The sequence below is a fragment of the Siphateles boraxobius genome, unplaced genomic scaffold (genome assembly GCF_051911475.1).
Source record: "Siphateles boraxobius isolate OS27281-9 unplaced genomic scaffold, OSU_SipBor_1 41, whole genome shotgun sequence".
In the NCBI taxonomy this organism is placed as follows: domain Eukaryota; kingdom Metazoa; phylum Chordata; class Actinopteri; order Cypriniformes; family Leuciscidae; genus Siphateles; species Siphateles boraxobius.
Window position 1 is genome coordinate 16,934,046 of NW_027509042.1, and position 25,571 is coordinate 16,959,616.

The following is a 25,571-nucleotide window of genomic DNA, read 5'->3' on the forward strand; positions in this document are numbered from 1 at the left end:
ATTACATCACACCAGTTTGTTCTTCCATCTCCCTTGCAGTATATCAGGCGACAGGGCCTTAAGACAGTCAAGGCGTGTTTGATTCCTATATAGATCGCTGTTATAGCTGTGTCTGAATGTATTTGATTCTGTTCTGTTGGTTCTGATCTGTGTCTCTGTGTGACAGGAGGCCATGCAGCAGTGGTACCAACACTACCAAGCACAGACCTACGGAAACACAAGCCAAGAGACAGCTGCAGTTACTGAATGCGCAAAAGAGCAACCTCAGGTAAACACACATTCCAAGGAACAATGTCTTTATGAAAATGTAAAAAAGATTAAAGGAAGATTTCCTAAACTTTGGTTCGCAAACCCCCTGGAGGTTCGTGTCGGAACTGCAGGGAGTTTGTGAGTTGATGAGAAACTAATAATGAATTAAATCATAAAATATAAATAATTTTAAAATCAAAACATTTACTTAAAAATATACTATATTTTATTTGATTACCTGCATGTAATTTGACTATTAACCGACATCAGAAAGCCATGGTGTATATTATTGAAGTATTAACATCTCATGTGGTGCTTCAAGCAAACTTTTTAGGTCAAAGGGGTCCTACTAACAAAAAAATTTGAGTTAGGGGATATAAATATTATGAAGTCAGAAGGAAAACAAAAGAAGTCAACGGAAAGTCCCCACCACGATAACAAATGTGTGTTTGTGTTTGTTTGTGTCACAGGTGGTGGTCACCTCCTCGTATGGAGACTACAGTTCCTACATGCATGCTGTCAGTCAGTACTATTCTCAGACGCAGATGAGCCAGTCAGCTGCTCAAGTCTACCAGCACCGAGATGTCAGCAAGGTACTGTACCCTACTTAGACACACTGAAACATATCATGCTTAATCATGCTCACTTTACAGTGTACATCTCTGTCCATCTCAAGAACTACAGACTGAAAGAGTATTCGACTGTGCAGAAATACACATATACACCTGTAGCAGAAATGATAAACAGTTAACATGCTGCCCAAACCATCACACACTCTATGGAGGAAGAATTACTCCAGCCGAAGTTCTTCTGTCAAAAGCCTGGACTTCCACTGTGTCTAAGTGTTTCGTTTCTGACACGGCCTCTCTTTATGACGGATCACTCTTTGACTTACTGCAGATCGTTCATGCTGTCACTGACCAAAATAGATCAGAAATTAGACTTTCATTTCTCTGTGGGCATATGAAACCAAAAAATAAATTATACAATTTATATAATATTATTAAGCTTAAAATAACTGTTTTCTATTTTAATATGCTATTGTAATAATGTAATTCATTCCTGTGATGGAATAGCAAAATTTTCAGCATACATTACTTCAGTCTTCAGTGTCACATGATCCTTCAGAAATCATTCTAATATGCTGAGTTGGTGCTCGAGAAACATTTCTCATTATTACAGTTGTGCTGCTTAGTATTTTTGTGGAAAAATGTGATGCATACATGCTGAACAAAAGTATAAATGTAGTAATAAAATATTAATTACTTAAAAATCATACCCTAATCTATTGAATGGGGGTAGTGTATGTGTATATTTAAGTCTATAGACATTATTATGATTTCTCAATCGCTGCATTCTGTGGTCATAAATCTAATTGAATACCTTTTTCATTACAAATATATATTTACAGGAAACTGAAAAATTTCAGAATACCTTTGCTTTAATGCCAGCAGCACTTGAGCTGCATGCATTTTATTGTTCTGCAGTCACAAATACTTTATTAGATTGATGGCCTTGAAATAGTAGTCTTAAATATATATTTTTTCACAATATACTGTATATACATGTTTTGGTGTGTGTGTGTTGGTGGTATTTGTGTTGGGTGTATGAGCTTATGTAAATGTGGTGGCAGGTGGTGTTACAGGTCAGACACACATTCCTCACTTAGTCTCATGACACTCTTAGGACATGAGATCCCGCTGAAAACACTCAATCACTCCTCAGCACAGCAGCTGGGCCGATGTGTGTGTGTGAGAGAGAGAGAGAGACCTGTAATTTGAATAGTGTGTGTTGCATTTGGATAGATACAGTATAAGTGTATAAATGTTTGATGATGTCTCCGTGTTTCTCAATAGGAGGTGGAGGTGGTGAAGACCCCCTTGAGTGCACCTCTGCACACCTCTCTGAATGGCAGTGCTCAGACCCTGCTGCCCACCTACAGTGCCCTTCCCATCATGCCAGGCTTCATCACACCGACACACACGCACACGGCCAGCCCTGCCACACACACACCCGCTGTACCCACTGCCAACGACTGGAACAACTACTATTATGTGAGTGTGTGTCTTTCTTCATAAAGTGTGTGTGTGAGATAAAGAGAACTTAGACAAACCAAATAGAATGAGACCTGTCTGAAATACACATGTTAGGACTAAAACAGGACCTGAAAGATTACATTTGTTTAGATTCCAGGACAAAATATCATTTTATTTGAAAAGGTTAAGGTTTGGTGAAGTTTTGGAGGGCAAAGAAGGTCAGTTGTCCATTATCAATAGTGTAGCGATACATGACGCATAACTTACTCATCCGAGGTCACTTCCAAACTAGCTTTCCATAGTAGAGTACGAAAAACTAAAAAGTTAATTAAGACTTTCAATTTCCCTATTGCCTTTGAATCACACAATTGTGTCTGTTTCTTGTAATTGTGATTTATATCTCACAACGGGACTTTATATCTCACAGTGAGACTTTAAATGTCACCATTGCAATTGTTTCTCATAATTGTGACTTTATGGGTTAGTTTGACTTCATTACTTTCATAAGAACCATATGTGTGTGTGTGTGTGTGTGTGTGTGTGTGTGTGTGTGTGTGTGTGTGTGTGTGTGTGTGAAAAAGAAAAAAGAAAGGACACCCTATTGAATTCTATGGTCTTACGCATCAGGACAACACAAAAAACATCTTGTCCATGTTAGGTCTTAAAAATGAAAGTAAATAAAACTTCAGATGAACAACAACACATGACATATTACACCATGTCATTATTTATTTAACAAACTAGGCCAAAATGGAGAAGCCATGTGTGACAAACTAAGTACACCCTTACTGCTCCCACAGGAAATAAATGGGTAAGTAGCAGTCAGGCTCTACTAACCAGATTCCTTTTGATTATTTTATCATCAGCAAACCTGATCAACTCTATAAAAGCAGAAGTTTTGTCAGTTTGCTGGTCTGGAGCATTCAGGTGTGTGTTTGGCCATAATGCAACTTAACACAGCATATCAGCACAAACACCTCGTATCAACTGTCCATCACGCTGATGGAGGGCTGAAGATTTTTGGCTTGTTTTGCAGCCACAGGACCAGGGCACCTTGCAGTCATTGGGTCAACCATGAACTCCTCTGTATACCAAAGTATTCTAGAGTCAAATGTGAGGCCATCTGTCCGACAGCTAAAGCTTGGCCGAAACTGGGTCATGCAACAAGACACTTATCCCAAGACCATCAATAAATCTACAACAGAATGGCTGAAAAATAAAAGAGTCAAGGTGTTGCAACGGCCCAGTTAAAGTCCAGACCACAACCATATTGAAATTCTGTGGTGGGACATAAACATCAGGCTGCCCGATGCCCGCAGACCTCAATGAACTGAAGCAACGTTGTAAACGAGAGCGGGCCAAAATTCCTCCACAACGATGCGAGAGACTGATAAAGTCATACAGAAAATGATTTCTTCAACCTATTGCTGCTAAAAGGGCTCTACAGGCAACTGAATCATAGGGTGTACTTAGTTTGTCACACTTGGCTTTTCCATTTTGGCTTTATTTTTGTTAAACAAAAAATGACAAGGTGTAATATATCATGTGATGTTGTTTATCTGAGGTTGTATTTACCTCATTTTAAGACCTGCTAACAACCAGATGAGTACATCATGAATTCATCTTCTAAACCATTGCAACATCACATTATTTGGTTTGCTTTGTTCTGCGCCAACAGGTTTTTAGGTGTTTCACGAGACCAATAGAAGTGTACACATAACGAAATATCAAGCATCATTACAGTCATAATTGGTGCAAATGTGATATTTTACGTTTTTCTACCATTAACCCCATTAAAGGAAAGTAACGTAACAATACTAATATAATTACTTAAACGATAGAACAATTGATAAATAAAACAATAGAACTAATATTAGTTGAAAGATAGATAGAACGATAGCTAGCTAGCTCAGTCAACTGAACATATGGTGTGTGTGTGTGTGTGTGTGTGTGTGTGTGTGTGTGTGTGTGTGTGTGTGTGTGTGTGTGTGTGTGTGTGTGTGTGTGTGTGTGTGTGTGTGTGTGTGTGTGTGTGTGTGTGTTGCTCTGCTTGTTGGTGAAGATGAAAGTAGGAGTCTGGCAGTAAGTTCAGTTGGAAGTAAAAGACTGACACATTGAGAGATAAACACCTCTAACTTCACTGATTCAACAATAGGCGCTTTATCGTAGTGCAAGAGTCAGAGAAAATTCCTCAGACGTGTATGTGGGCTGAGGGAGACGCCGTCACTCATTTACTGTATGGAACACAAAAAGCCCGTCAGTCATTTACTGTATGTCACTCAAACTTAAACATACAGTGAATAGTGAGTCACCTACATCATCATCATCATCATCATCATCAAACAGGTGAAATCATCTTAATCACTATAATTCCTTTTGTTATAATGAACCTCTTTCTTTCTCTCCTAGAGTCAGGCTAGAGGGCAAAAGCGAGAATACCCGACACTGCCTACACAGGAAGTGACATCAGAGTATGTAGGCCAACACTCACAGGGTCTTGGAGGCCATTACGCAGACTACTTCAAGAAGAAGAGGATCTAACTCGCACTCGCTCTCACACCTAGCTGTTATGTTGTCACTGTCATGTCCAGGCCTTACCTTTTAGTCCACAACTGATATTTATGAAAAGATTGTACATTTTATTGTGCAGAAGGAGGTTTATTCCCCTTCTTGAACCTTCTGTGTATCTGGGTACTGTTCTTTTTTCTGTTCGACACTAGGCAGGACCTCTCAAGATTGTGTTTAGTTAATTGTTTTTTTCTGTTCTGCCTTTTTTTTACCTCTCTCGCAGGCGGGGCGTACCATTCCACTCCTGAGGGGGGCTTACGTGTCCGTGTTTTACTGTACTACCGGTTAAGGGCTGATAAAGATAGAGCTACACTCAGAGAATAACAATTTTCAAAGAATTTTTTTTTTCCCTGACAGGGTAGGGCTTAGCCAATGTACATTGTATATTCTGCAAAACTAGTGTATTTTTTACAGCGTGTACAGACATTGAAAATATTATTAATATAACGTCTTGCTTAATGTGTTATTGTTTATCTTGACTATCAATCCGCTTTCCTAAGCGTAAAGGAACTGCACATCGCACGTTCATATCTTTGACAGTTAATCTTTAACGTGTCTCTGTACATACTGCTGTATCTGTAGGAATGATCAGCCATGAACTGAACGCTGCAGGAGCCTTAAAACACGGCGCTCAGGGAAGACATGGCTAAGGCAATAACCTCTACCTTCTCTGGACAAACTACTACCACATATACTTTAAGGTGACCTTCCCACAACCTTCAGCTACAATGCTGCCAGTGCTTTGTTTTTAATAACATTAAGAGTAATAATATATCCCGATAGTAGTAGTAATAATCTGTCGGAAGGATGCTATGTATAGGATAGACACCTGGCAAAACGTCCTGATGCAAACACCCACATGGTAATAATCTAGCATAATGCCTTTATATGGATATTAGTCATCTGTTATTCTGTGGTTTAATCTCTTTACATCTTTATTGGAGAGAGTATTATTCTGTTGATTTTATGCTGCGAAAATCCTGTTTTTAATCCGTATCAGTCTTTAAACTCAAATATGAGGCAAATTAAGTGAGATATTAAGATAATGCATCTTGAAGAGGTGTATTTAATCATGTTGCGTGGTCATTTTTTTCTAAATTTAGATACTAACAAGTGCCACAAGTCTCCCAATGAAACAAATGAAATCTATAAGGAATAGTACACCAAAAATGTTTTTTTAAAAAAAATCTGCTATTCCATCCTCATGTTGTTCAAAACATAGATGACTATTCTGTGGAAACTTTTTATTTTTTATATACCATTATAGTATTTATTAATATTTTTCATTTGGTTTTATATTTTCAGTTTTAATTTTCCATTTCAGTGCCCGTCATGTTTTTGTTTGACTTTTAATTTTTCTATTTAGCTTTTTTATTTTTTTTTATTTTAGTACTTCAAGTTTAAGACTTTCATCTTATATTCATATTTTATTTCATTTCAGCTTCATTTCAATTAAAAAACATTTTTTAATAGTTTTAGTTAACAACACTGATCCATACAATGGAAGTGAGGTCGGATTTTGTTTTGGACCCCATTGAGTTTCATTGTATTGACAAAAACAAGTTGAAACATTGTTCATAATTTCAGAATTAGGACATGAGGGTGGTGAGTAGTGAGAATTTTGAACAATCCCTTTTACTTTGAGCTTGTTTAGATATTATAATGGGTAAAAATGACGGAAACCCATTAAGAACTGGATTTTTTGCAGCATACCATGTTGATCACTGGTCGGATGCAGATTGTCTTAAAGGAGCTGTGGTACAGACGTTCGCTTGACGTGTTCATCCGTTTGTGATTAAGGCTGCGTGCCTTCTTTTTTTCTACACTTTTGAAGTGATTGTCACTTGGTTGTTCTCTCGCTTGAAAGCCATTCTCTCCCCTCCACAACAGACTGACAATACATCTGAGGAGGAGCTTCTGTTATTGCGTCCTATTTATGTTGCTTTATTGTGATATGACAAGTATAAAGACAATCCCAAATTTACATCTGTACCTGAGGCTCTGCATCCCACTTTCAGCACAACCCACCATTTATAATCACAGAGGCCTTTTGGTTTTTTCGAGGGAATACTAGAAATGGTTAAGAATATTTTTAGTTTTTTTTTTAGTTTACATGTCTCTTGTTCTGTGCTCAAGTTCAGTTTGACTGTTTCTATATAATCAGAAATAAGATTTGTTGTGAAATGACACGCTACAGGGATTATAAAGCATATGCTTTTCTGGTCACCTTCCCATGTGTCTTCTCTCTCCTGTTCTTCAGCCATACCACTGCTCCAAATCGAGAAAAGAGAGGACTGACTGATTATTCCTGTTATTTTCATATAAAACTACACAATGAAATTAAAGAATCTCTTGAAAGCTGAAGGATGGAAAATTGTGCCTATTCGCATTTACGAACCTGGTATTTCTTACCATTTTTGCTGATGGTCATATTGATGTTCCCCTTGTATTTCAAGGCTGTAACGTACTTTTCAGATTCCACACATCTGTCCACTCGTTGCGAGGTCACTTTTACCCCTCTGAATTTTATGAATGTGTATATGTGCTCTTGTATCTCAAAGCTTTGCAATACTGAAGTGTCTCTTAATGATGTAGAAGGTACAGTCGCCTGTTCAAACATGCAGGGTTATCAACACTATTGTGCTTTGTACTCATATTGCAGCCTGTTTTTAGTTTACAAGGTTGTAGGTTTTTTTTTTCACCTTGAATTGAGATTTTGCAATATTTTATAATCCAATCTCTATTGATATTGCTTTACTGTGAATAAGCTATTTTTAGAAACCGTGGAATTGAAGCATGCGTATACTCCTGCAATACAAGAAAAAACTGTTTTCTCTTTTTTTCAGTAGATGTTTCAGAGCTCAACGCTTTGAGTATTTAACTACAACAACAAAAAAAATTGTATTTATTTATGTGTATTTATGTACCCGGTTCGATACAAATTTGTTGTCATTCTTTTTGAGGAAAATAGGTATGGGTTTAATTTTGAGCAGATGGAATTGTTTTGCAATCCACATTAAAGGGCAGAAAAATGTCTTATTGTTTCATCATTTTTCTTCTTTGACCATTCTCAACTCCATTATGGCCACCATGGAGGCGTAGATACGAACGCAACAACGTACATTTCACACTTCCTTCAGTGCAAAACCACGTGACACTTCCACCTGGGAGATTAATCATTTTCCCTTTTCAGGAACCATGTGAGGATTAACCATAATCCAATAATCAGTAGGGAATTAGCGTGTCTTTGAATATGTAGCCTTCCTTTAGCTATATGAATAACGACTAAGGCATTTAAGCGTTTAAGACGAAAAACTAATTTCACTGTTCACTTCTTGATCCTCCTCATTCAGCATCCATCTTTAGACATTAACAAAATATCCCCTGTAGAAACATTTTGCAGTTTTGTTAATCACTTTTTAATTCCATTTTGATAAAAAACAACAGATAAAATACTATGGTATTTCTTTCTTTTTTTTGACAGTTAAATCAGTTTCTGAAAGTTAGCAGAGCCCAGAATATAATTTGCACAACATAAAATGTGAATTTTTCTTGAGATATTTCATAAGCTCTACTGTCCACTAGTGCCTTTTTCAGGCATTTCATTAAACCCATGACGAATATCCTTCCACATGCTGTTCTCAGAATCATCCTCTTCAGTTTTTCTGCAGCAAATGTGAAGCTCAGGGAGGAAGTACAGTCATTAGAATGTGTGCATCTTGACCGACGCATTCGGTTTCAGAGTTCTCCGGTAATCCTGCACGTTCGTTTGGAATTCTCCAACGAGGACAGCTGTCCGCTCCAAGTCAGACAAACCAGCAGTCTTTGAGCGCTAAACATACTTTGCATGTCAATCGTCTCACGAGAACGGGCACAATCCACTCGACTTTCACTCATCAAAGCTCCAAACCGTGGACCATACATGTTAAATCTTCATTCTGACACGTCCCTCATCTTCCAAAGAACAACAGTCCTCTTTTATCGAAACATAGGGTCAGTCTCTGTCAATGCGTATGCCTCACAATGGGCAGATTTCATACAGCACATGCTGTAATGCACCTTGGGAAATTATGGGTTTTTCATACATGCATCATGGTGGCTGATGTGACACTGAGGCACAATATGAAGCAGAGCTGAGTGTTTTTTGTGCAAGTCTGGTGCACTCGAATCAGGTCTGCATTTGAACTTGAAGAGAAAAATGAGCATTTCGAACTGGCAGTTACACGCTTGCATATTCAGAGAGAGGCCGGGCACTGCTCGTCTGCCCACTTCGGTGCTTCTAGCAGTTTCTTTGTGGCTATTTCAAATGGCCTGCAGTTTACCTATGAGGTCGTAATGTGAGTGATACAGTAAGAAGGAGAGTATATTTGAAAGAGTGCTACACTGCACAGTTATATATATATTTTTTTTTCTGGGGATTTTGTGTCTATGGGACTGTCTCTTGCAAAAGAGGTGGGGTCTGTATCCAATCTTATTTCCACCGTTACTGATTGTCAAGCATATGCTGAAAGTTGGCAATCAGGCTCTTGAAGTCTATCCTTTTTTCAGGTGTCGCCTCCCAGCATTTCCTCATCAGATTGTACAACTGTCAAAACACAAAAGATCACAATCAGAGACACACGGCCAGGAGCGCAGCTCATAAAATCATCTAACCTTCACCATCATGAAAGAAACGTAATTCTGTAATGCATAAAGCAAGAACAAAAGGATGGCTACAAGGGGACTGCTAATGTTCTAAATGGTTCTAACAAATAAAGTGAAATAAATATAAACTTTAAGTGTAAAAGCAAATAAGGAATAATTGATGAGTTGTTGAAACATTATAAAAAATAATGCACACCCGAGGTGGTAATGCGGCCTTGAAAAGCGTGTGTATGTCCGTACTGTAGCCTATGGTTGTGCGTTTGAGTGGGAGAGATAGCGGGAGAAAGAGTATGTGCTTTCCTAAACATCATTTTGTGGCTAATTTGTCATTTTTTTATCCTAATGTTTACTATATTTATTTGCTCGGTCAGTGTCGTGGGTTTTGGTTCTTTTGCTGTTTTAGTCTGAAATGATTTGGAACTGTAAAGCGGTCAAGACCTGCCTGGAACTACTTTAGCCGTGCGTTTTCCTGAAAATAACTGCACACCTTAGAATATTTTCAACAGCCCCATAATATAAAATATTTAAAGAAGACATTTTAAAGTAAACAATAACAAATTTTGTTATTTATAATTTTAAGCATGCCTTTTTAATTTATGCATGTATACATTATTTAAATAAAATAGTACACATTTTTTGTAAATAACACCTCAAAATACTTAAGGTAAACTTATAAAATGTAAAAAATTCAAATCATCAAAACATAATATATATATATGATTTTAATTTTAGTTTAAATTAATTGCCGAATTCATTATATTTGCTCAAAGACTGAAGGCTTATTCCAACCTATGACATACTGTCAGTTATTGATTTCCATTTAATTCCTTCGAATTCTGTCTCATGACTTAAAGTCACCTCTCAGATTTTAAGAAATCATACTAATATGACCTGTAACATTCACTACAGTTCAAAGGTTTGGGATCGGTAATATTTTTTATTGTATTTTTTAGAGAAAAGTCTCTTATGCTCCCCAAGGCAAACAGTAATGTTGTGAAATATTATTTCAATTTAAATTAATTGGTTTCATTTTTAATATATTAAATTTTTTTATTTATTCCTGTGATGGTAAAGCTGAATTTTTAGCATCATTACAGTGTTCAGTGTGACATGATCCTTCAGAAATCATTATACCAGAATATGAAAGTGCAAAGAGCAACATTTATTTGAAATAGAAATCTTTAGTAAAAATATAAATGCCTTTAATTCAGCTAGGATGCATTCAATTGCTCAAAAGTATCAAAGGAATAATTAAACAAATATATATCGACACTACTATTCAAAAGGGGTCAGTAAGATGTATATATTACACTCTCTGAGCAGCCGTCTGGTTTTGGCAGTCTCTTCCCCTCCTCCAGGACTTTGACCAATCGGGTAACAGTCATCTGGCCATGTGTTGGACCAATCATCTTTAGGAACACCTGTGGGCGTGGAGCAAAATCGGGTCAGTGGCCAGATTTACAATTAATCTCTGAGGTATTAAACATTCATCCACGTCTCTTTTGGACTAATTAAAGGGTTAAAGGTAGTTTGCTAGTGTGTGAGGAAGCAAAACATAGTGCGTTTGCATCGTGTACAATGTTGAAATCGGACAAATCCCTCAGTACAGACATTTCCTCCAAAAGAGGCACATGGAAAAAAATGGAGAAAGTGAGGATTGGTGTGCAGACGTCTACCGCAGCCTTTGGGTAAGACATCTGCCACTGTGGGCACAGACAGGCACCATCTGCCATGTTCTCAGAGAGAGAACGACCAGACTCACCAGCACCTCCTAAACAAGAGCTTCTTGAACATGGGCTTTCTAAGTGTGCTAGAACTATTCGGATCTGCATCACAACAAATCTGTATTACTCTCCTGCTGTGTATAATCAAACACTGAATTAGAAATGCAATCATAAGTAAAACATTTACATAGGGATATATTTACATAACACATTTGCATAAATATAACTGCAGAAGTCTTTCCAATGTGTGGAAGTGCAGCTGTGATATTTTGTGGTATTAACTGATATTTGTGGCATTATTTTAATCCTCTTGTGCTTTTGTCTCACTCTCATATTCCTTTTAATCTATAACTTTATTTTCCTTTTTATTTGTGTTGTTTTGTTGTTATACAATAAAAAAAAATCTTTGGCTATTCAAAGTGCTTTAAAGAAAAATTGTCAGAGTTGGTATGAGCCACCAATGAAAAATATACTAAATAAAGTGAAAAAAAAGTGGCATTTTGGGATCATGGAAACAACTGTTACCATAATAAATAAATAATACAAACATGAACTGTTAATGAAACATCTGGAAACTACTCTTGATGAATAGAATGAACATCATACCTGCGTGCAAATCCTTCACAGCTAACATATGAAGCACAAGTTACGTAATTTATTGGTACCTTTAGGTAATTTCATGACTTACTAATTGACAACATAACTACGACGTTGCATGCTCATAATTACTTTTGTTCCTTATTATAATGAAGTAATATACAGCGCACGCTGTAGCATTTGCCCGTGCATTTAAAGAGCGTGCGCTACTAGCACAGGACAACAACTGACAGGACAGATAGCTTTTCTGAGGTGAGTGACTTTTTATTACGTGACAAGTTACGAAAATAGCGTTAGAATATTGAAACTGACATAGCCTGACAACATCGCATCTGACCGGAATACTATAATCGAAACACGTTTTTCTCAGACACTCTTTACTTAGACTGCGTCTGACAGAAGAGTCAACAGCTCCCACGCACATCTTTCAAAATAAAAGTTTCGCATCAGAAAAACGTAGAATTACATTTGTTGTTGTTTCTTTGACTGAACACTCCACGACCCAGTGGAGTGTTGCTCAACTGGTGAGTCGCAAGAATTCCTGCGACTCACCAGTTGAGCAACACTGGCTTAGGGTTTTTGAGACGGGACTAAAACGACGACTGGCCACTCACCGACATAGGGCTGCATGAGGTGTCACAGTACGTGAGGAGCTCATACATGGTCACTCCAAAAGACCAGACGTCAGACGCCCTGTAGAACTTGCAGTGGATCAGGCACTCTGGAGCATACCTGGGAAAAGGAGAGAAAGAATCATTACAAAGTGAATTTTCCAGGGGCATTTCATAATTATATGCTATTTCATTATGGAATTGTGTATAATTCCACCATTATCCAATGCACATGGTTCATTTTAGACTTAATATACTTGGTCATTGCTGTATAACAGCACCCTTATGAGTGAGGCTTACCAGAACACTGGACTGTCCAGATCGTCTTTCACCGTGTAGTAACCCTCATTATCCTTAATGCTTTTGGTCAGCCCGAAGTCTCCGATCTTTACCGTGCTTTCATTCTCCACCAGAACATTCCGGGCTGCCAGGTCTCGGTGGATGTAGTTGCGAGAGCCCAGGTAGTCCATGCCCTGGAGTTAGAGGTCAGAGAATAGCAGGGTTGAGCATAATGTTACACTATAGGTCTGTATTACTAACAGAGACCCAGAGCATGAGAACACAAAGGATCATTGTGAGCAGCTGTTGTTTTTATTATTGGTCTAGAGTACAAGGCCTCACGGAAAACAAACAACCAGAGCAAAAATAAGTTGTGTGGAAAGCAAATGGATATATAACAGACTATATGTAGGTACCAGAAATATATTCATAAATATGGGTATCACCATATGCATTATGAGAAAATGTTATATGTATTATATTTATATATATTTTTTTTTTTTAAATTAAACATTTTATTCAGTAAGGACACATTTAATTGATCAAAAGTGACAGTAAAGACAATTTCAAATAAATGCTGTTCTTTTGGACTTTCTGTTGGTCAGCATCAAATAACATTAGAATGTTTTTTGAAGGATGAATGATTGTAATAATAATAATGTACAATATTTTGTTTGTACTCATTTTTGATTAAATAAATGCAACATTGGTGAACATAAGGGATTTTCAAAAACATAAAAACCCTAAACTTTTGTTATACTGCAATGTATTTCCATATCACACTATATCGCTGCATTAATGCAAATTTAATTTATTTTAGCAGATTGCATGCATTTTGCAAGAAAAAGTGAGGGAATGCTTTGCGGTCTACTGAAGGCTGTTTTACTTTAACACAAGAAATGACTAATGAAAAACTGCACTTTTTTTAAAGTACATGAATTAATCGAACACGTTTCTATTTTGCTCTTATGTCAATAGACCCTTTGGTTGTGATTCCTTCAAATACATTTTTATTTTTCAATTTTTATTATTTATTTGTGATTTTTGTATCATTGTACTGGTGGTGTTGTTGTTGTTTTTTACCATAAATAGTCAAGGACAACTAGTAAAGCATTGTAATTCATTCACATTTGGTGTTACCTGGCAGATCTGTACAGAATAGCTGAGAAGGGTTTTAAGGTCTATGTGAGCTTTGTTTCTGGGGAGGTATTCCTTCAGACTGCCTGCCGGTAAAAACTCCATGATGAGCTTAATGGATCTCCCACCTAGAAACAAAAACGTGCAAAGATTCGCTCAAGCAACTCATGCATTTGGCACCAAAAGCCATTACAGCATTATATTATTTATGATGTTCAGAATTGTGGTTTACCCTCTTCTTTGCAAATGCCCTTATATTTGACAATGTTCTCGTGGTAAAGTTCTCTCAGGATGTCAATCTCACACCACAGGTTACTGCTCTGCTCTTCTCGGTTCTCTGGCTTTAAAGACTTCACGGCCACCAGCTCTCCGGTCCGATCTCCCCGCGGGTCATATCTGCACAACTCCACCTTTCCAAAATGACCCTGAAAACACACGATGTATTTCAGTCTAACCAGAAGATGGTCAGTTAAATAAGCAGTCTGTTCATGAGTTTAAAGACAGAACACACACACACACACACACACACACAAATGTGTAAAAAAAGAGCGTAAATACCTCTCCAAGGTCTCTGATCTTCTTGAGGAACCTCTTCTCAAACACTGTAGGGTCCACCTCTAGCATGGGAACAGGCTGAATGGATGGGTCTAGAGAGAAAACATTAAAGAGGAAAAATGGAAACCTCTTTTTTCCCCCCAAATGTTTACAATTCAATGTTTTCTCTCAAACCCACCACAAAAATGTAAGTTGTCCTTTACATTAAAATATAACTAACCATGTTTACATATCAACGATTATTAAGCACAGCAACTTTTACTGTCCTAATGAAAACAGTGAGGACTACTAGAGTCTATGGAGACTAGTCAATCCTAACAGAGCTCATTATCATATAGATATCTTAAAAGCATAGTAGAAAAAACAGCCAGTTTAATTGTAAGAGAGTGGAAATAGTTATATAGGACTAAACTATAATCGGTGTACACTACCATTCAAAAGTTTGGGGTCTAAGATTTTTAGTTTTTTCTCTTTGCTCACAAAAAAAAAACAGTAATACTTTGAAATATAAAAATTTAAAATAACTGTTTTCTAATAAATATAAAATAAATATATTTTACGATTTTATTTATACCTATGATGGTAAAGCTGAGTTTTCAGCATCATTACTCCAGTCTTCAGTGTCACATAATCCTTCAGAAATCATTCTAATATAATGATTTGGTCAAGAAACATTTTTAATTATTATCAATGTTGAAAACAGTTGTTCTGCTTAATATTTTTGAGGAAATCGAGATATATTTTTGATGAATAGGAAGTTCAAAAGAGCATCATTTATTTAAAAAAGAAATCTTTAGTAACAATATAAATGCCTTTACTGTTCATTTAATGTGTACTTGCTGAATAAAAGTATTAATCTCTTAAAATATTTCTCACCCCAGTCTTTTGAATGATAGTTTAGGTGAAAGAAACCTTGGCAAACATTCACATGTGCTTAGTACTTTAAGCAAAGATGAATGTAGATCTTTGTACTAGCCACAAGAGGTCAGTATTGAGTATTAACACAACAGGAGAAATTATTTCGAGAATTTCGAAATATATTCAATAACTAAATGTATGGTTTGTCATCTGTATATCTTGACTCCTTACTCTGTTCCTCCACCATGACAATGTCCCTGACAATGGCCCTGAAGAACAGTCTCTGGCGAGGGTCATAGGTCATGCAGTGGGTCATGAGTTTGGCCAACTCCTCGCAGTCAGGGGTTGCCAACTGACACTGTGCTGCGTAAAACCTTTCCTTCTGCTCAGACAGATGACAGCAAAAATACACATTTATCAGCACATTATCAGAAAGGAAAGTGCTAAGTCATATGCATGCCTCAGTGTATGTGTACGCTGTTACCTCCGTGAGCTTCTTGTCTTTGAGAGGTATCTCTCCATTGTAACAGATCTCCCATAGAGTTGTCCCAAAGCCCCACTTATCCGCTGCTACGCTCAGATTAGCCGTGTCCTGTACACACTCCGGAGCAATCCAAGGAATCCTGTCCACACACTCTGTAGACAAACACAAAGCACGTTGTCATTCAATGGCATTATCGAGTAACTTCAAATTAACACTCAAACACCCAAGCTGGGTTGTATTGGTTGCATAATCCTCATTTTAGGGGGTTTCCACAGCCATTTCCTCATTCAAACATAAAAGGTAATTTAATCTAACACAAGATCCCTTGGCAACAATTTCTTGTATGCTCCCTCTCTGTGCCCCTTTCATTCCCCTGTGTGTACACACCACCAACCCAAAAAAACACACAACCAGTCTTTCCTGTAACAGTCCCTGGCACACAGCAAACAAAGAGCTTTTCTGGTCTGTGAAGTGCTCCAGGGAGCTGAGCTGGATTTCGGCCAGCAAAATTCCAGTCAGCTATCTTTTTAGAGCAGTCCATTTTCACAGTGCAATAGAGCTCAGATTGACAGCATTGCATTTACCCTGCACGCACACTCAATAACACTTTACCATTTTACTCTATTTAAAAGGTTATTATAATGCATATATGTCAGCTCAAAATCTCATACCCTAGTGTGAGCAGTGATAGAAATTTCAATTAATATTTATTCATATTTATTTTAAATAATATATATTAATTATTTATTCAAGTTTCTTTATCATAAAATTCTATAAAAAAGTAATGTTTTAATTATAATAACAATATTTATTATTATCCATTTATTTAATCAAATACTATATTAATTGTAATATAAAATACTACAACATACAATTGCACTTAAAACATTACAACTATATAAGGGCTGCACGATTTGGGGAAAATGTCATATTGCTACTATTGAGGTCAATATTGCGATTGCGGTATGCGATATTATAAACAAATGGTTTCATGAGTCAACTTGCCTGGTTGTCAAGGAAAATGCACACACAGATTAGTGAAAATGTTGAAATGTGTATTTCTCAACTAAAACTAGCAACAACAACTAAATGATTGATACAATTACAATACAATTTCTCACATGCGCCTTATTCTCTCACGAGTCACAACTCTTTACGTTCATCATAAGACTGCTCTTATGTTATCAAGATACTCACCAAAAAGACATTTTGGCATATGCGTGTTATTGTTCATTCAAGCGCTAAAGAGAACTGTATTCTGGTGTGCTGTCTTGTGCGCACGCATGATAATGGCATACGTCTTTCTGTGAGTCACAGTCAGGACATTCACAGGCAGCGGGCTCTTTTTTTCTTGTCGCACATGAATTGTTTAAAAGCATTTGCATGAATAAGAGCGGGATCATGTAACACTAGCCAAATGATGACAAAAGTTAACAGATGCTGCGTTAATAGCCCTAATTTGTTTAGGCTATTTCATATAAAATTGCAGCAATTGGCGTCATATAAGTCGCATAGGCTTGACATCGCGATTGCAATATGATTAATCGTGCAGCACTAAACTATATAAAATCTTTCCGTATGATATTCCTCTTAAAGTCACTATGAAATCCAAATTGGCAATTATTATTATTTTATGGAATACTGAAGTGCACATCATTATTAATTTTAAATTAAATCGAAATAACTTCCCCTCGCTCTTGCAGCGACATCACATCTCTGGTGATGTGTTTTTCAGTGTGAGGGAAGGACAACCTGTCACTCACATGAGATCACAGCAATAGCAAACCACAACCATCCAATCAATTTCCGATGAACAGAATCAAGTCCCTACCTTTTTTTTGTTGTTTTTTTTGTTTAGTGCTGACTTTAACATGCTGTTAAAGTGGTCATAATGCCTGTATACATGTTTAAAGTGTGTTAATGAGGTGGTCATAATGAATCTCTCACCTTCTCTGCTAAGGACAGTAATGGGTATGCCAGGGTCACTCAGTTTAATGAAGGGTCCTCCCTCTCCATCCAGACCATCTCGAGCCACAAGAATGTTTTTACTGCACACATATCCATGAACCAGCTTCTTATCCTCCTACAGGATACACACAGCAGTCAAACAGTAACATTATTCACTTCATAATAATTTTCACTGATATGTTATGTTGCTCAACACCAAACTTTTTAATAGAAGTGTATGTTATACTGTTATACATGTTCACTTGTTCCATGTGAAACCAATTTATTTTAGTTTTTAGGTAGATTATCAATACCAATTAGTACTACAGATTTATAATATCAACCAATACATGGTTGATATTATAAATCTGTAGTACTAATTGGTATTGATAATCAAACAAAACTAAAACATATTTATCAGCATATTGGTACATACCAGGATTTAAACACGAAGCATGTCTAAATAAGTCAAACTTTCAAGACCGGTAAGTCAAGGTTTTGACATTTGTTTTTGAGTTTGTTTCTTTACCAGATAGCTGAGGGAGCTAGCCAGCTGTTTGGCAACCTGGAACTTCCATGCGGTGCTGAGAGTCGTGGTCTGTCTGCGCATGAACAGATCCAGAGGACCATACTGAACAAACTCCTCCACCATGATATCTACACAGACAGACAGACAGACAGACAGACAGACAGACAGACAGACAGAGAGACAGAGAGACAGAGAGAGAGAGAGAATTTTATGCAAAAGAGCACCGTTATTACACTATCTTCTTCTCTGACACACAAACATGGTTACAGCTCAAATATGCAAATTCTTCTAAGAAAACACACAGAGAACACCCATTGCGTGCACATGGCTGGTGATCCTCAGAGTATTTAGGTTATTGTTCAGTGGAGCAGGAAGTGTAGTTTGCAGTTAAATACATAAACTGCTACCTAACCAGCAGGCTTTGTTGAACAGTTGAATGCCACTCTGTGATCAGCTTCCTCACAAAAAGCATTTATGAAACATTTACATGCCATGGAATCATAAGGCAAAACTTATTTTCCTGTTAGACTATTTAACTATTTTAACATTTACTCATTTACAAACTACATTATTACTCAAGCAATGATTCATTGTTTGATTTCTCTGTGATTTCTTTGAAATAGAACACTGCCAGTGTGTCAGATCTACACGCTCAGAAACATTGTCATTCTCCGACTATGTTCGCTTTGTAAATAATTAAATTACTTTTGCACCAGTGATTATGGTGACTCACTGGTTACAACTCAACAGGCGGAAGAGAAAAAACAACACCCATTTCTCATACTTGTCATGTAAAACTAAACCAAAACAGAATAAAAGACCACAAAATAAGAGAACTAGAACATTTGGTTAAGTCTTTAAAAGGACAATGTGTAGTTTTTTAGGCATTTTATTTTCTAAAATCAATATTTGTATTCATAAATATGTCCTCAATGGTGTACAAATACATCTGCCAATTATCTGACTTATCCTCGTAAACGAAGAATTTATTATCTTTATATACATGTGACGGGTAGGTCCACGGAGGCTTGCATGTCGTTCCGCCATCTTGAAAAAACTATAATAGCAGAGAGGGTCAAAAAGTACTAGGCAAACGCGTTTCCACAACGCATTTTCGTTCAGAGCCAGCGTCACGTAACTGCAGAGCAGTGAGAGGCGCGTGTCACTGCCCCGGCAAGTTTAAAAGGCTGCATTGCACTGTTATTCATACTGTAACATTCGTTTGTTTGTTGTGTCAAGTTGCTGTTTGTTTGAAATAAAAAACCTGTTCACCCGAAGGAAAACTCGACGAATTGCAGTTAGAAGACATCCTGTCATAGCTTTTTGGTACATAACCGCTGCCCAAGGTGCAACACGCATTTGAAAAAGCGAGGCGCTGGACAGCACAATTCGTTTGAATGCAAAATACAATTTCACTGCTAGATGGGAGAAATTCCTACACAATGTCCCTTTAATAGATGTGCACCCATATGTCAAAACATCCATTTGTCATTAATATCACTCGACAAAGCAATCATCAGATACAACCAGAATAATTTGGCAGGATAAGTTCCAAGTTCGCTACATATTAGAGACAAGTGAGAGTAGGGTACTTACTCTCCTGGTGGCGAACACACACTCCGTAGAGCAATGCGATGTGTTTATGAGAGATCTGACGCATCATGCTAGCTGTCTCAAAGAAAGCCTGAGAAGAGGCAGAAAAAAGACATACTTTAAACATTCAAATAGTAACCACGCTCATGGCAGAATACTAACAGAGAAAATTCTATTCAAAACCCCTCATGGTTCATTAGTTGAAAATGACCACAATTAGTTAACAGTTATTCAATAGACATGTGTTTTTATCCATAGCAACTTACAAATGAGGAAGACAGTCAGGAGACGGTAATATTATACCATCTAAAACCAATAATCTTGCTTACTAAACTTCACTTAGATATGAGTAGACCGTGTGTGTCTTACCAGAGAGATATCTCTGTGTCCTGAGCCCAGCACTTTCAAAACCACTTTCACCTCCTGTGAGTATCCTCCCATGTCATCATCATCCTCAGTCTTCAGCTTCAGAACACCAGCATAGATGTTTGTCCTTGTGCCCCGACCCAAATGCTCACCCTGAATGAGACCACAATGTGACATATCAGTAAGTAGGTAGTCAATTAACAAACTTTTATTCAAAGCATCCCATTTTTTTTCCAATTCCAGGGAAAGACCCACTATAGTAAGCTATAGAGAATGTCTTGCTTAAAGTTTACATAGATGATCTCTTTATAGTAGCCAGTTTGTTTACTGTCACACACTACTGTCAAAGTTTAGATCAATTAGATCCAAATAACTTAGCAAATTACAGACCCATCTCAAATCTTCCATTTATGTCTAAAATACTAGAAAAAGTTGTGTCCGCTCAATTGTGTTCTTTCTTGCAAGAAAATGATATCTATGAAAAATTCCAGTCGGGATTCAGACCGCATCATAGCACAGAAACTGCGCTAGTTAAAATTACAAATGATTTACTTTTAGCTTCTGACCAAGGCTGTATCTCAATACTAGTTCTACTCGATCTTAGCGCTGCGTTCGACACTATAGATCATAAAATACTCTTGGATCGACTACAAAACTACACTGGTGTTCAGGGACAGGCATTAAGCTGGTTTAGATCGTACTTATCAGACCGTTACCATTTTGTCTGTTTAAATGGGGAAAAATCAAAGATAACGTCAGTAGACTATGGAGTGCCGCAAGGATCGGTGTTAGGCCCTCTGCTATTCTCAATATACATGCTGCCACTTGGTAATATTATAAGAAAACATGGAATTAATTTCCACTGTTATGCTGATGACACTCAATTATATATCTCATCACGACCAGATGAAAACACTAACTTATCTAAATTGACAGAGTGTCTAAATGATATAAAATGCTGGATGACGTGTAATTTCCTGCTATTAAATTCAGATAAAACGGAGGTACTACTTATTGGTCCAAAATACTACCCACAAAATCCCTTACAATACAACTTTAATTTAGAAGGATGTCCTGTTACTTTATCCACTACAGTAAAAGACCTGGGTGTTATACTAGACCGCAACTTGACTTTCGAAAATCATATTTCATATATTACAAGAACAGCCTTTTTCCACCTGAGAAACATTGCTAAGCTACGTAACATGCTATCTGTTTCTGATGCAGAAAAGTTAGTTCATGCATTCATGACCTCGAGACTAGATTACTGTAATGCTTTATTAGCTGGTTGTCCTGCATCCTCAATAAACAAGCTACAGTTAGTGCAAAATGCAGCCGCTAGAGTTCTTACTAGATCAAGAAAATATGATCAAATAACACCTATTTTATCATCTCTACACTGGTTACCTATTAAGTTACGTATCAATTACAAAGTATTCCTACTGACCTATAAAGCCCTAAATGGTTTAGCTCCTGTGTATTTAACAGACCTTCTATCGCCATACAATCCATCGCGCTCTTTAAGATCACTAAATTCGAGGCTTCTGGTCATTCCTAGGATATATAAGTCCACTAAAGGAGGGAGGGCGTTCTCACATTTAGCTCCTAAACTCTGGAATAGCCTTCCTGATATTGTTCGAGACTCAGACTCGCTGTGCCAGTTTAAAACTAGATTAAAGACGCATCTCTTTAACCAATTATTCACTTAATGCTTAACCTTTAATACTACTGCTGAATCAGTTCGAATGCATTAACATTATGAACATCAGCTATGCTAATTATTTCCCATCTGCCTTTCTGCTGTTATCTCGGGACGCTAGTCCCGAGGTAAATAGCGTTCGTCAGCTCCAGTTTGTATCCAGCCTCTCACGGAGACTTCAGATGCCCCAACGCCTGTGAAGAGACGACTCGACGCCTGTGAAGAGACGACTCAAAGCCGGCGATATGTTATGCCATAAATTACTACTTGATTAACCAACTGTATTTTTCTATGTACATTTCCGAAATGCACTTTCTGTAAAGCTGCTTGGAAACAATGTGTATTGTGAAAAGCGCTATACAAATAAAATTGAATTGAATTGAAAGTTTGGGGTAGGTAAGATTTTTTTAGGTAAATGTTTTAAGTGGTTATGCTCAACAAGGCTGCAGTACTATTATTACAATTTAAAATAACTGATTTGTAATTGTAATACATTTTAAATGGTATTTATTCCTGTGATGGTAAAGCTGAATTTTAAGCAGCCATTACTCCAGTCTTCAGTGTCACATGATTTTCCAGATATAACTATGCCGATTTGGTGCTAAAGAAACATTTATTATTATTATTATTATTATTATTATTATTATTATTATTATTATTATTATTATTATTATTATTATTATTATTATTATTATCACTGTTGTGCTGCTTAATATTTTACAGAAACTATGATATTTTTCTGAGGATTCTTTGATGAATAGGAATTTAAAAAATCATTCCAAACATTATAAATGTCTTTACTATTATTTTTGATCAATTTAATACACTCACTGAATTAAAGTATTAACTCTTTCCTAAAAAAAAACTCTTAATGGCAACAGTTTTTTCTAACTATACTGTATAATAATTATGTCTCATAAGTCTATATACTTCAATAAAAGTATCATAAGAATATAAATAGTTTTATGGTCAATAAGGAATTTTTACGGGCAGAGCATTTTTACTCACTGTGGAGCACACATGTATGAATGTATATGGTAGATTTTTGACAATATTTGTATTTCGTTTTATTTCTTAAATAGTCGCCATGCTAAAGAAGAGTCGACATTGGTTCAAATTGCATGAAGAAAAAAAAAGTCACCTGTAGAATCTCTTCCTTAAGGATGCGGTGGAAACTCAGCTGGCTGACTTGATTTTGTCTCTGCGGGGCGGGCTCTCGGTTTGTGGTCATCACTAATAGGTTGGAAATTTCTGAGGGATAGAAGAGCATCATTTGTGATTGGTGACCAACATATAACTAGTTGAAATCCCAGCTTTAAACACTAAATATCATCTGGTTTGATTGTCCAAGGATGTTTATTTAGATTATATCTAAACATACAGTATATGAGTTGGTGTGCAGACATCACCTAAACAGAGTAGGGAAGAGGAAATTGTGCAGTGACATTGTGCATCGTTCAACAAAAAAAATACCACTTGCTACACGAAAACAATGAGCATGTGTGGGTCCACGTGCAGGTATAACATGTATGTAAGTGTGTGTGTGTGTGTGTGTGTGTGTGCTGTGATGTTCATTCTGCAGCATCAGCAGGTCTTTTGTCTGCTCACTGACATAATCTGGATACAGACCTACACAGCTCTGTTTTTATGAGTGCAAATAGGGTAAAGACATCAAGAGATGTGAACAACGGAAACCCACATTTACTACATTTCCTGCCTGTCACTGATGCCTCAGCATGTACTCTTGGAGGAGCAGATGTAAACAAGCCTTGACACTGTCTAATGTGCGATAACTAGGCGTTTTTTCGCAACCAAAACATTCCAACCAAAATAATATTTGTATTACTGCTAACACTGATGGAGCACTAAAGGAAGGAGGATATTAAGTACATCAGGATGTATATGCACCAATATAATAAATCTTAATAAACTGCATTTAAAAAATAAATAATAATATGAACATTTTTGAGTAATGATGCACACAAATTGCCTGAAACGATTCACTGAATCAATTAAAACGCTAATATGTATGAATTCATCTGCAATTGGCAGTTGTGGCGAAAAGTACATTTTGGACCCTTGTTTCTCTGCGGTATGCAGATATCTGTAAATCTCTCTCAGGAACATTTGACTCAGTCAGGTTAGAGATGGTTAGCTGATAAAGGATCAGGGGCTGTATTCACAAAACATATTAAGGCTAAAAGAAGCACCTAACTTGCTGATTTAGGAGAAACTCTTAAAAATAATGGCCGTGTCTCAGAGCAATTGAGGAGTCCTAAAATTAGGACTAAGAGTTTTTCACAAAGCATTTTAGCATTAAAAGCAGCTCTTAAATCTGTGAAAAGTTAGGGGTAGTCAAGAGGACTTCTAAATCACGTAGATCAAATCACAAACAATCCTTAAAATGGCTGTTGCTGGCAATCCGCCCAAAGTCACTGTACACTATATTGAAGCAATGGGAGATTTTTATCTACGATGACATAACATAAAGGTTAATTTGTGTACAGGCAATCTGCATTGAATTGGTTGATAAACCAATGGGATAAAACCCATTGTCTGGCTGATAGCCTTGTTGGCTGAGTTTGAGTCCTAGCTTGTCAACCTTTCTTGATCCCGTCCCCCACTTTGCTTCCTGTCTACTCTCACTGTCACTATCATAATAAAAAGGCAAAAACAAATCATTAAAAAATAAATAAATAAAATTAGTATTAGAATGAACCAGCCCAAAGTGAGGAGTCTGGGTGGTGGATGGATACAGAAAACTGTCGAAGGTAACTTGGTGAGTGAGTCGGCTGTGTATATAGTATATATGCCTCAAGCTGATTGGATAGAGAATTCGAACGCACTCATCCTGAACTTTGTTTATAAAACATCATTTGTCATTTAAATTCTGTAAGAGCCTGACAATTACCTGAACATTACTTAGTGACACTTAGCCTACATTTTAAAAAACTTTATTTGAAAATGGTAACATGATACCTCGTTCTGCAATATTTCTATGATTAAATCACTGACAGACACTCCTCCCCCATCAGCCAATCATTGTGTGCATAGTTATTAAGCGTGTTGACATCATCCATTGCAAGGATGTCAACCTCACCCTTACTTTTAGTTTAAGACTTCTCTCTATTCCTTAGTAAAAGTTGGTCTCAGCAGCTTTGTGAATAGGTTATCTAAGAACTTTTAGTGCTATTTAGGAGAACTATTAGCTGCAAGATAAAATGTTTTGTGAACACAGCCCTTGATCCTGGATGAGTTGCTTTATATACGAGACTGCACAACTATTAGCTGCCAGTAGCACAGTTACTAGAGGTCATGCAAGGCTATGACTGCTTGTTTGCGCATTCTGATTTTTGACTTCTCTAAAGAGTATTGTGACACTTACACTAGAAAAAACAATTCCTCTTTCAGCCAGAACCAGTCAAAAAACATTTGAAGATTCTTGTACAAATGTACATGCTTTTGAGATTTAGACGATAAAAAGATGCACCAAAAAAAAAAAAAAACACACATTCAAGACGAGAAAGTCATTTCATAAGGTATGCAGTTTGGAAAGTGTCGCAGATGGAATTGTCAGCAACTATACAAATAGTGACATTGTATTGCACTTGAGCAGACATGTGACGGAGAGGGTTTTATACAATGTTGCACATCAACTCACAGAACTGTTCATTTGATCTGTGAACTTACAAATC

At 36.9% G+C, this 25,571-nt stretch overlaps 2 protein-coding genes across 3 annotated transcripts in view; one reads left to right on the forward strand and one right to left on the reverse strand.

The window, feature by feature from the left end:
• Positions 1-7,889, forward strand: part of raver2 (ribonucleoprotein, PTB-binding 2) — a 92,438-nt gene extending 84,549 nt beyond the window's left edge. The window contains exons 14-17 of the mRNA XM_077198705.1: positions 167-268; positions 720-842; positions 2,106-2,303; positions 4,695-7,889. Coding sequence (XP_077054820.1) covers positions 167-268; positions 720-842; positions 2,106-2,303; positions 4,695-4,826 — 555 coding nt within the window. The 3' untranslated portion in view covers positions 4,827-7,889. The remainder of the gene's footprint in view (positions 1-166; positions 269-719; positions 843-2,105; positions 2,304-4,694) is intronic.
• A 359-nt stretch (positions 7,890-8,248) lies between these two features.
• jak1 (Janus kinase 1) overlaps positions 8,249-25,571 on the reverse strand; it is a 37,949-nt gene continuing 20,626 nt past the window's right edge. For both annotated transcript variants that reach the window (XM_077198672.1, XM_077198673.1), the window contains exons 11-24: positions 23,018-23,127; positions 20,181-20,330; positions 19,815-19,902; positions 18,219-18,346; positions 17,690-17,825; positions 15,743-15,894; positions 15,490-15,640; positions 14,404-14,492; positions 14,078-14,270; positions 13,849-13,973; positions 12,730-12,902; positions 12,433-12,550; positions 10,808-10,918; positions 8,249-9,438 (exon numbers count right to left, since the gene is read on the reverse strand). In XM_077198672.1, the coding sequence (XP_077054787.1) occupies positions 9,337-9,438; positions 10,808-10,918; positions 12,433-12,550; positions 12,730-12,902; positions 13,849-13,973; positions 14,078-14,270; positions 14,404-14,492; positions 15,490-15,640; positions 15,743-15,894; positions 17,690-17,825; positions 18,219-18,346; positions 19,815-19,902; positions 20,181-20,330; positions 23,018-23,127 (1,826 nt within the window). In that variant the 3' untranslated portion in view covers positions 8,249-9,336. The remainder of the gene's footprint in view (positions 9,439-10,807; positions 10,919-12,432; positions 12,551-12,729; positions 12,903-13,848; positions 13,974-14,077; positions 14,271-14,403; positions 14,493-15,489; positions 15,641-15,742; positions 15,895-17,689; positions 17,826-18,218; positions 18,347-19,814; positions 19,903-20,180; positions 20,331-23,017; positions 23,128-25,571) is intronic.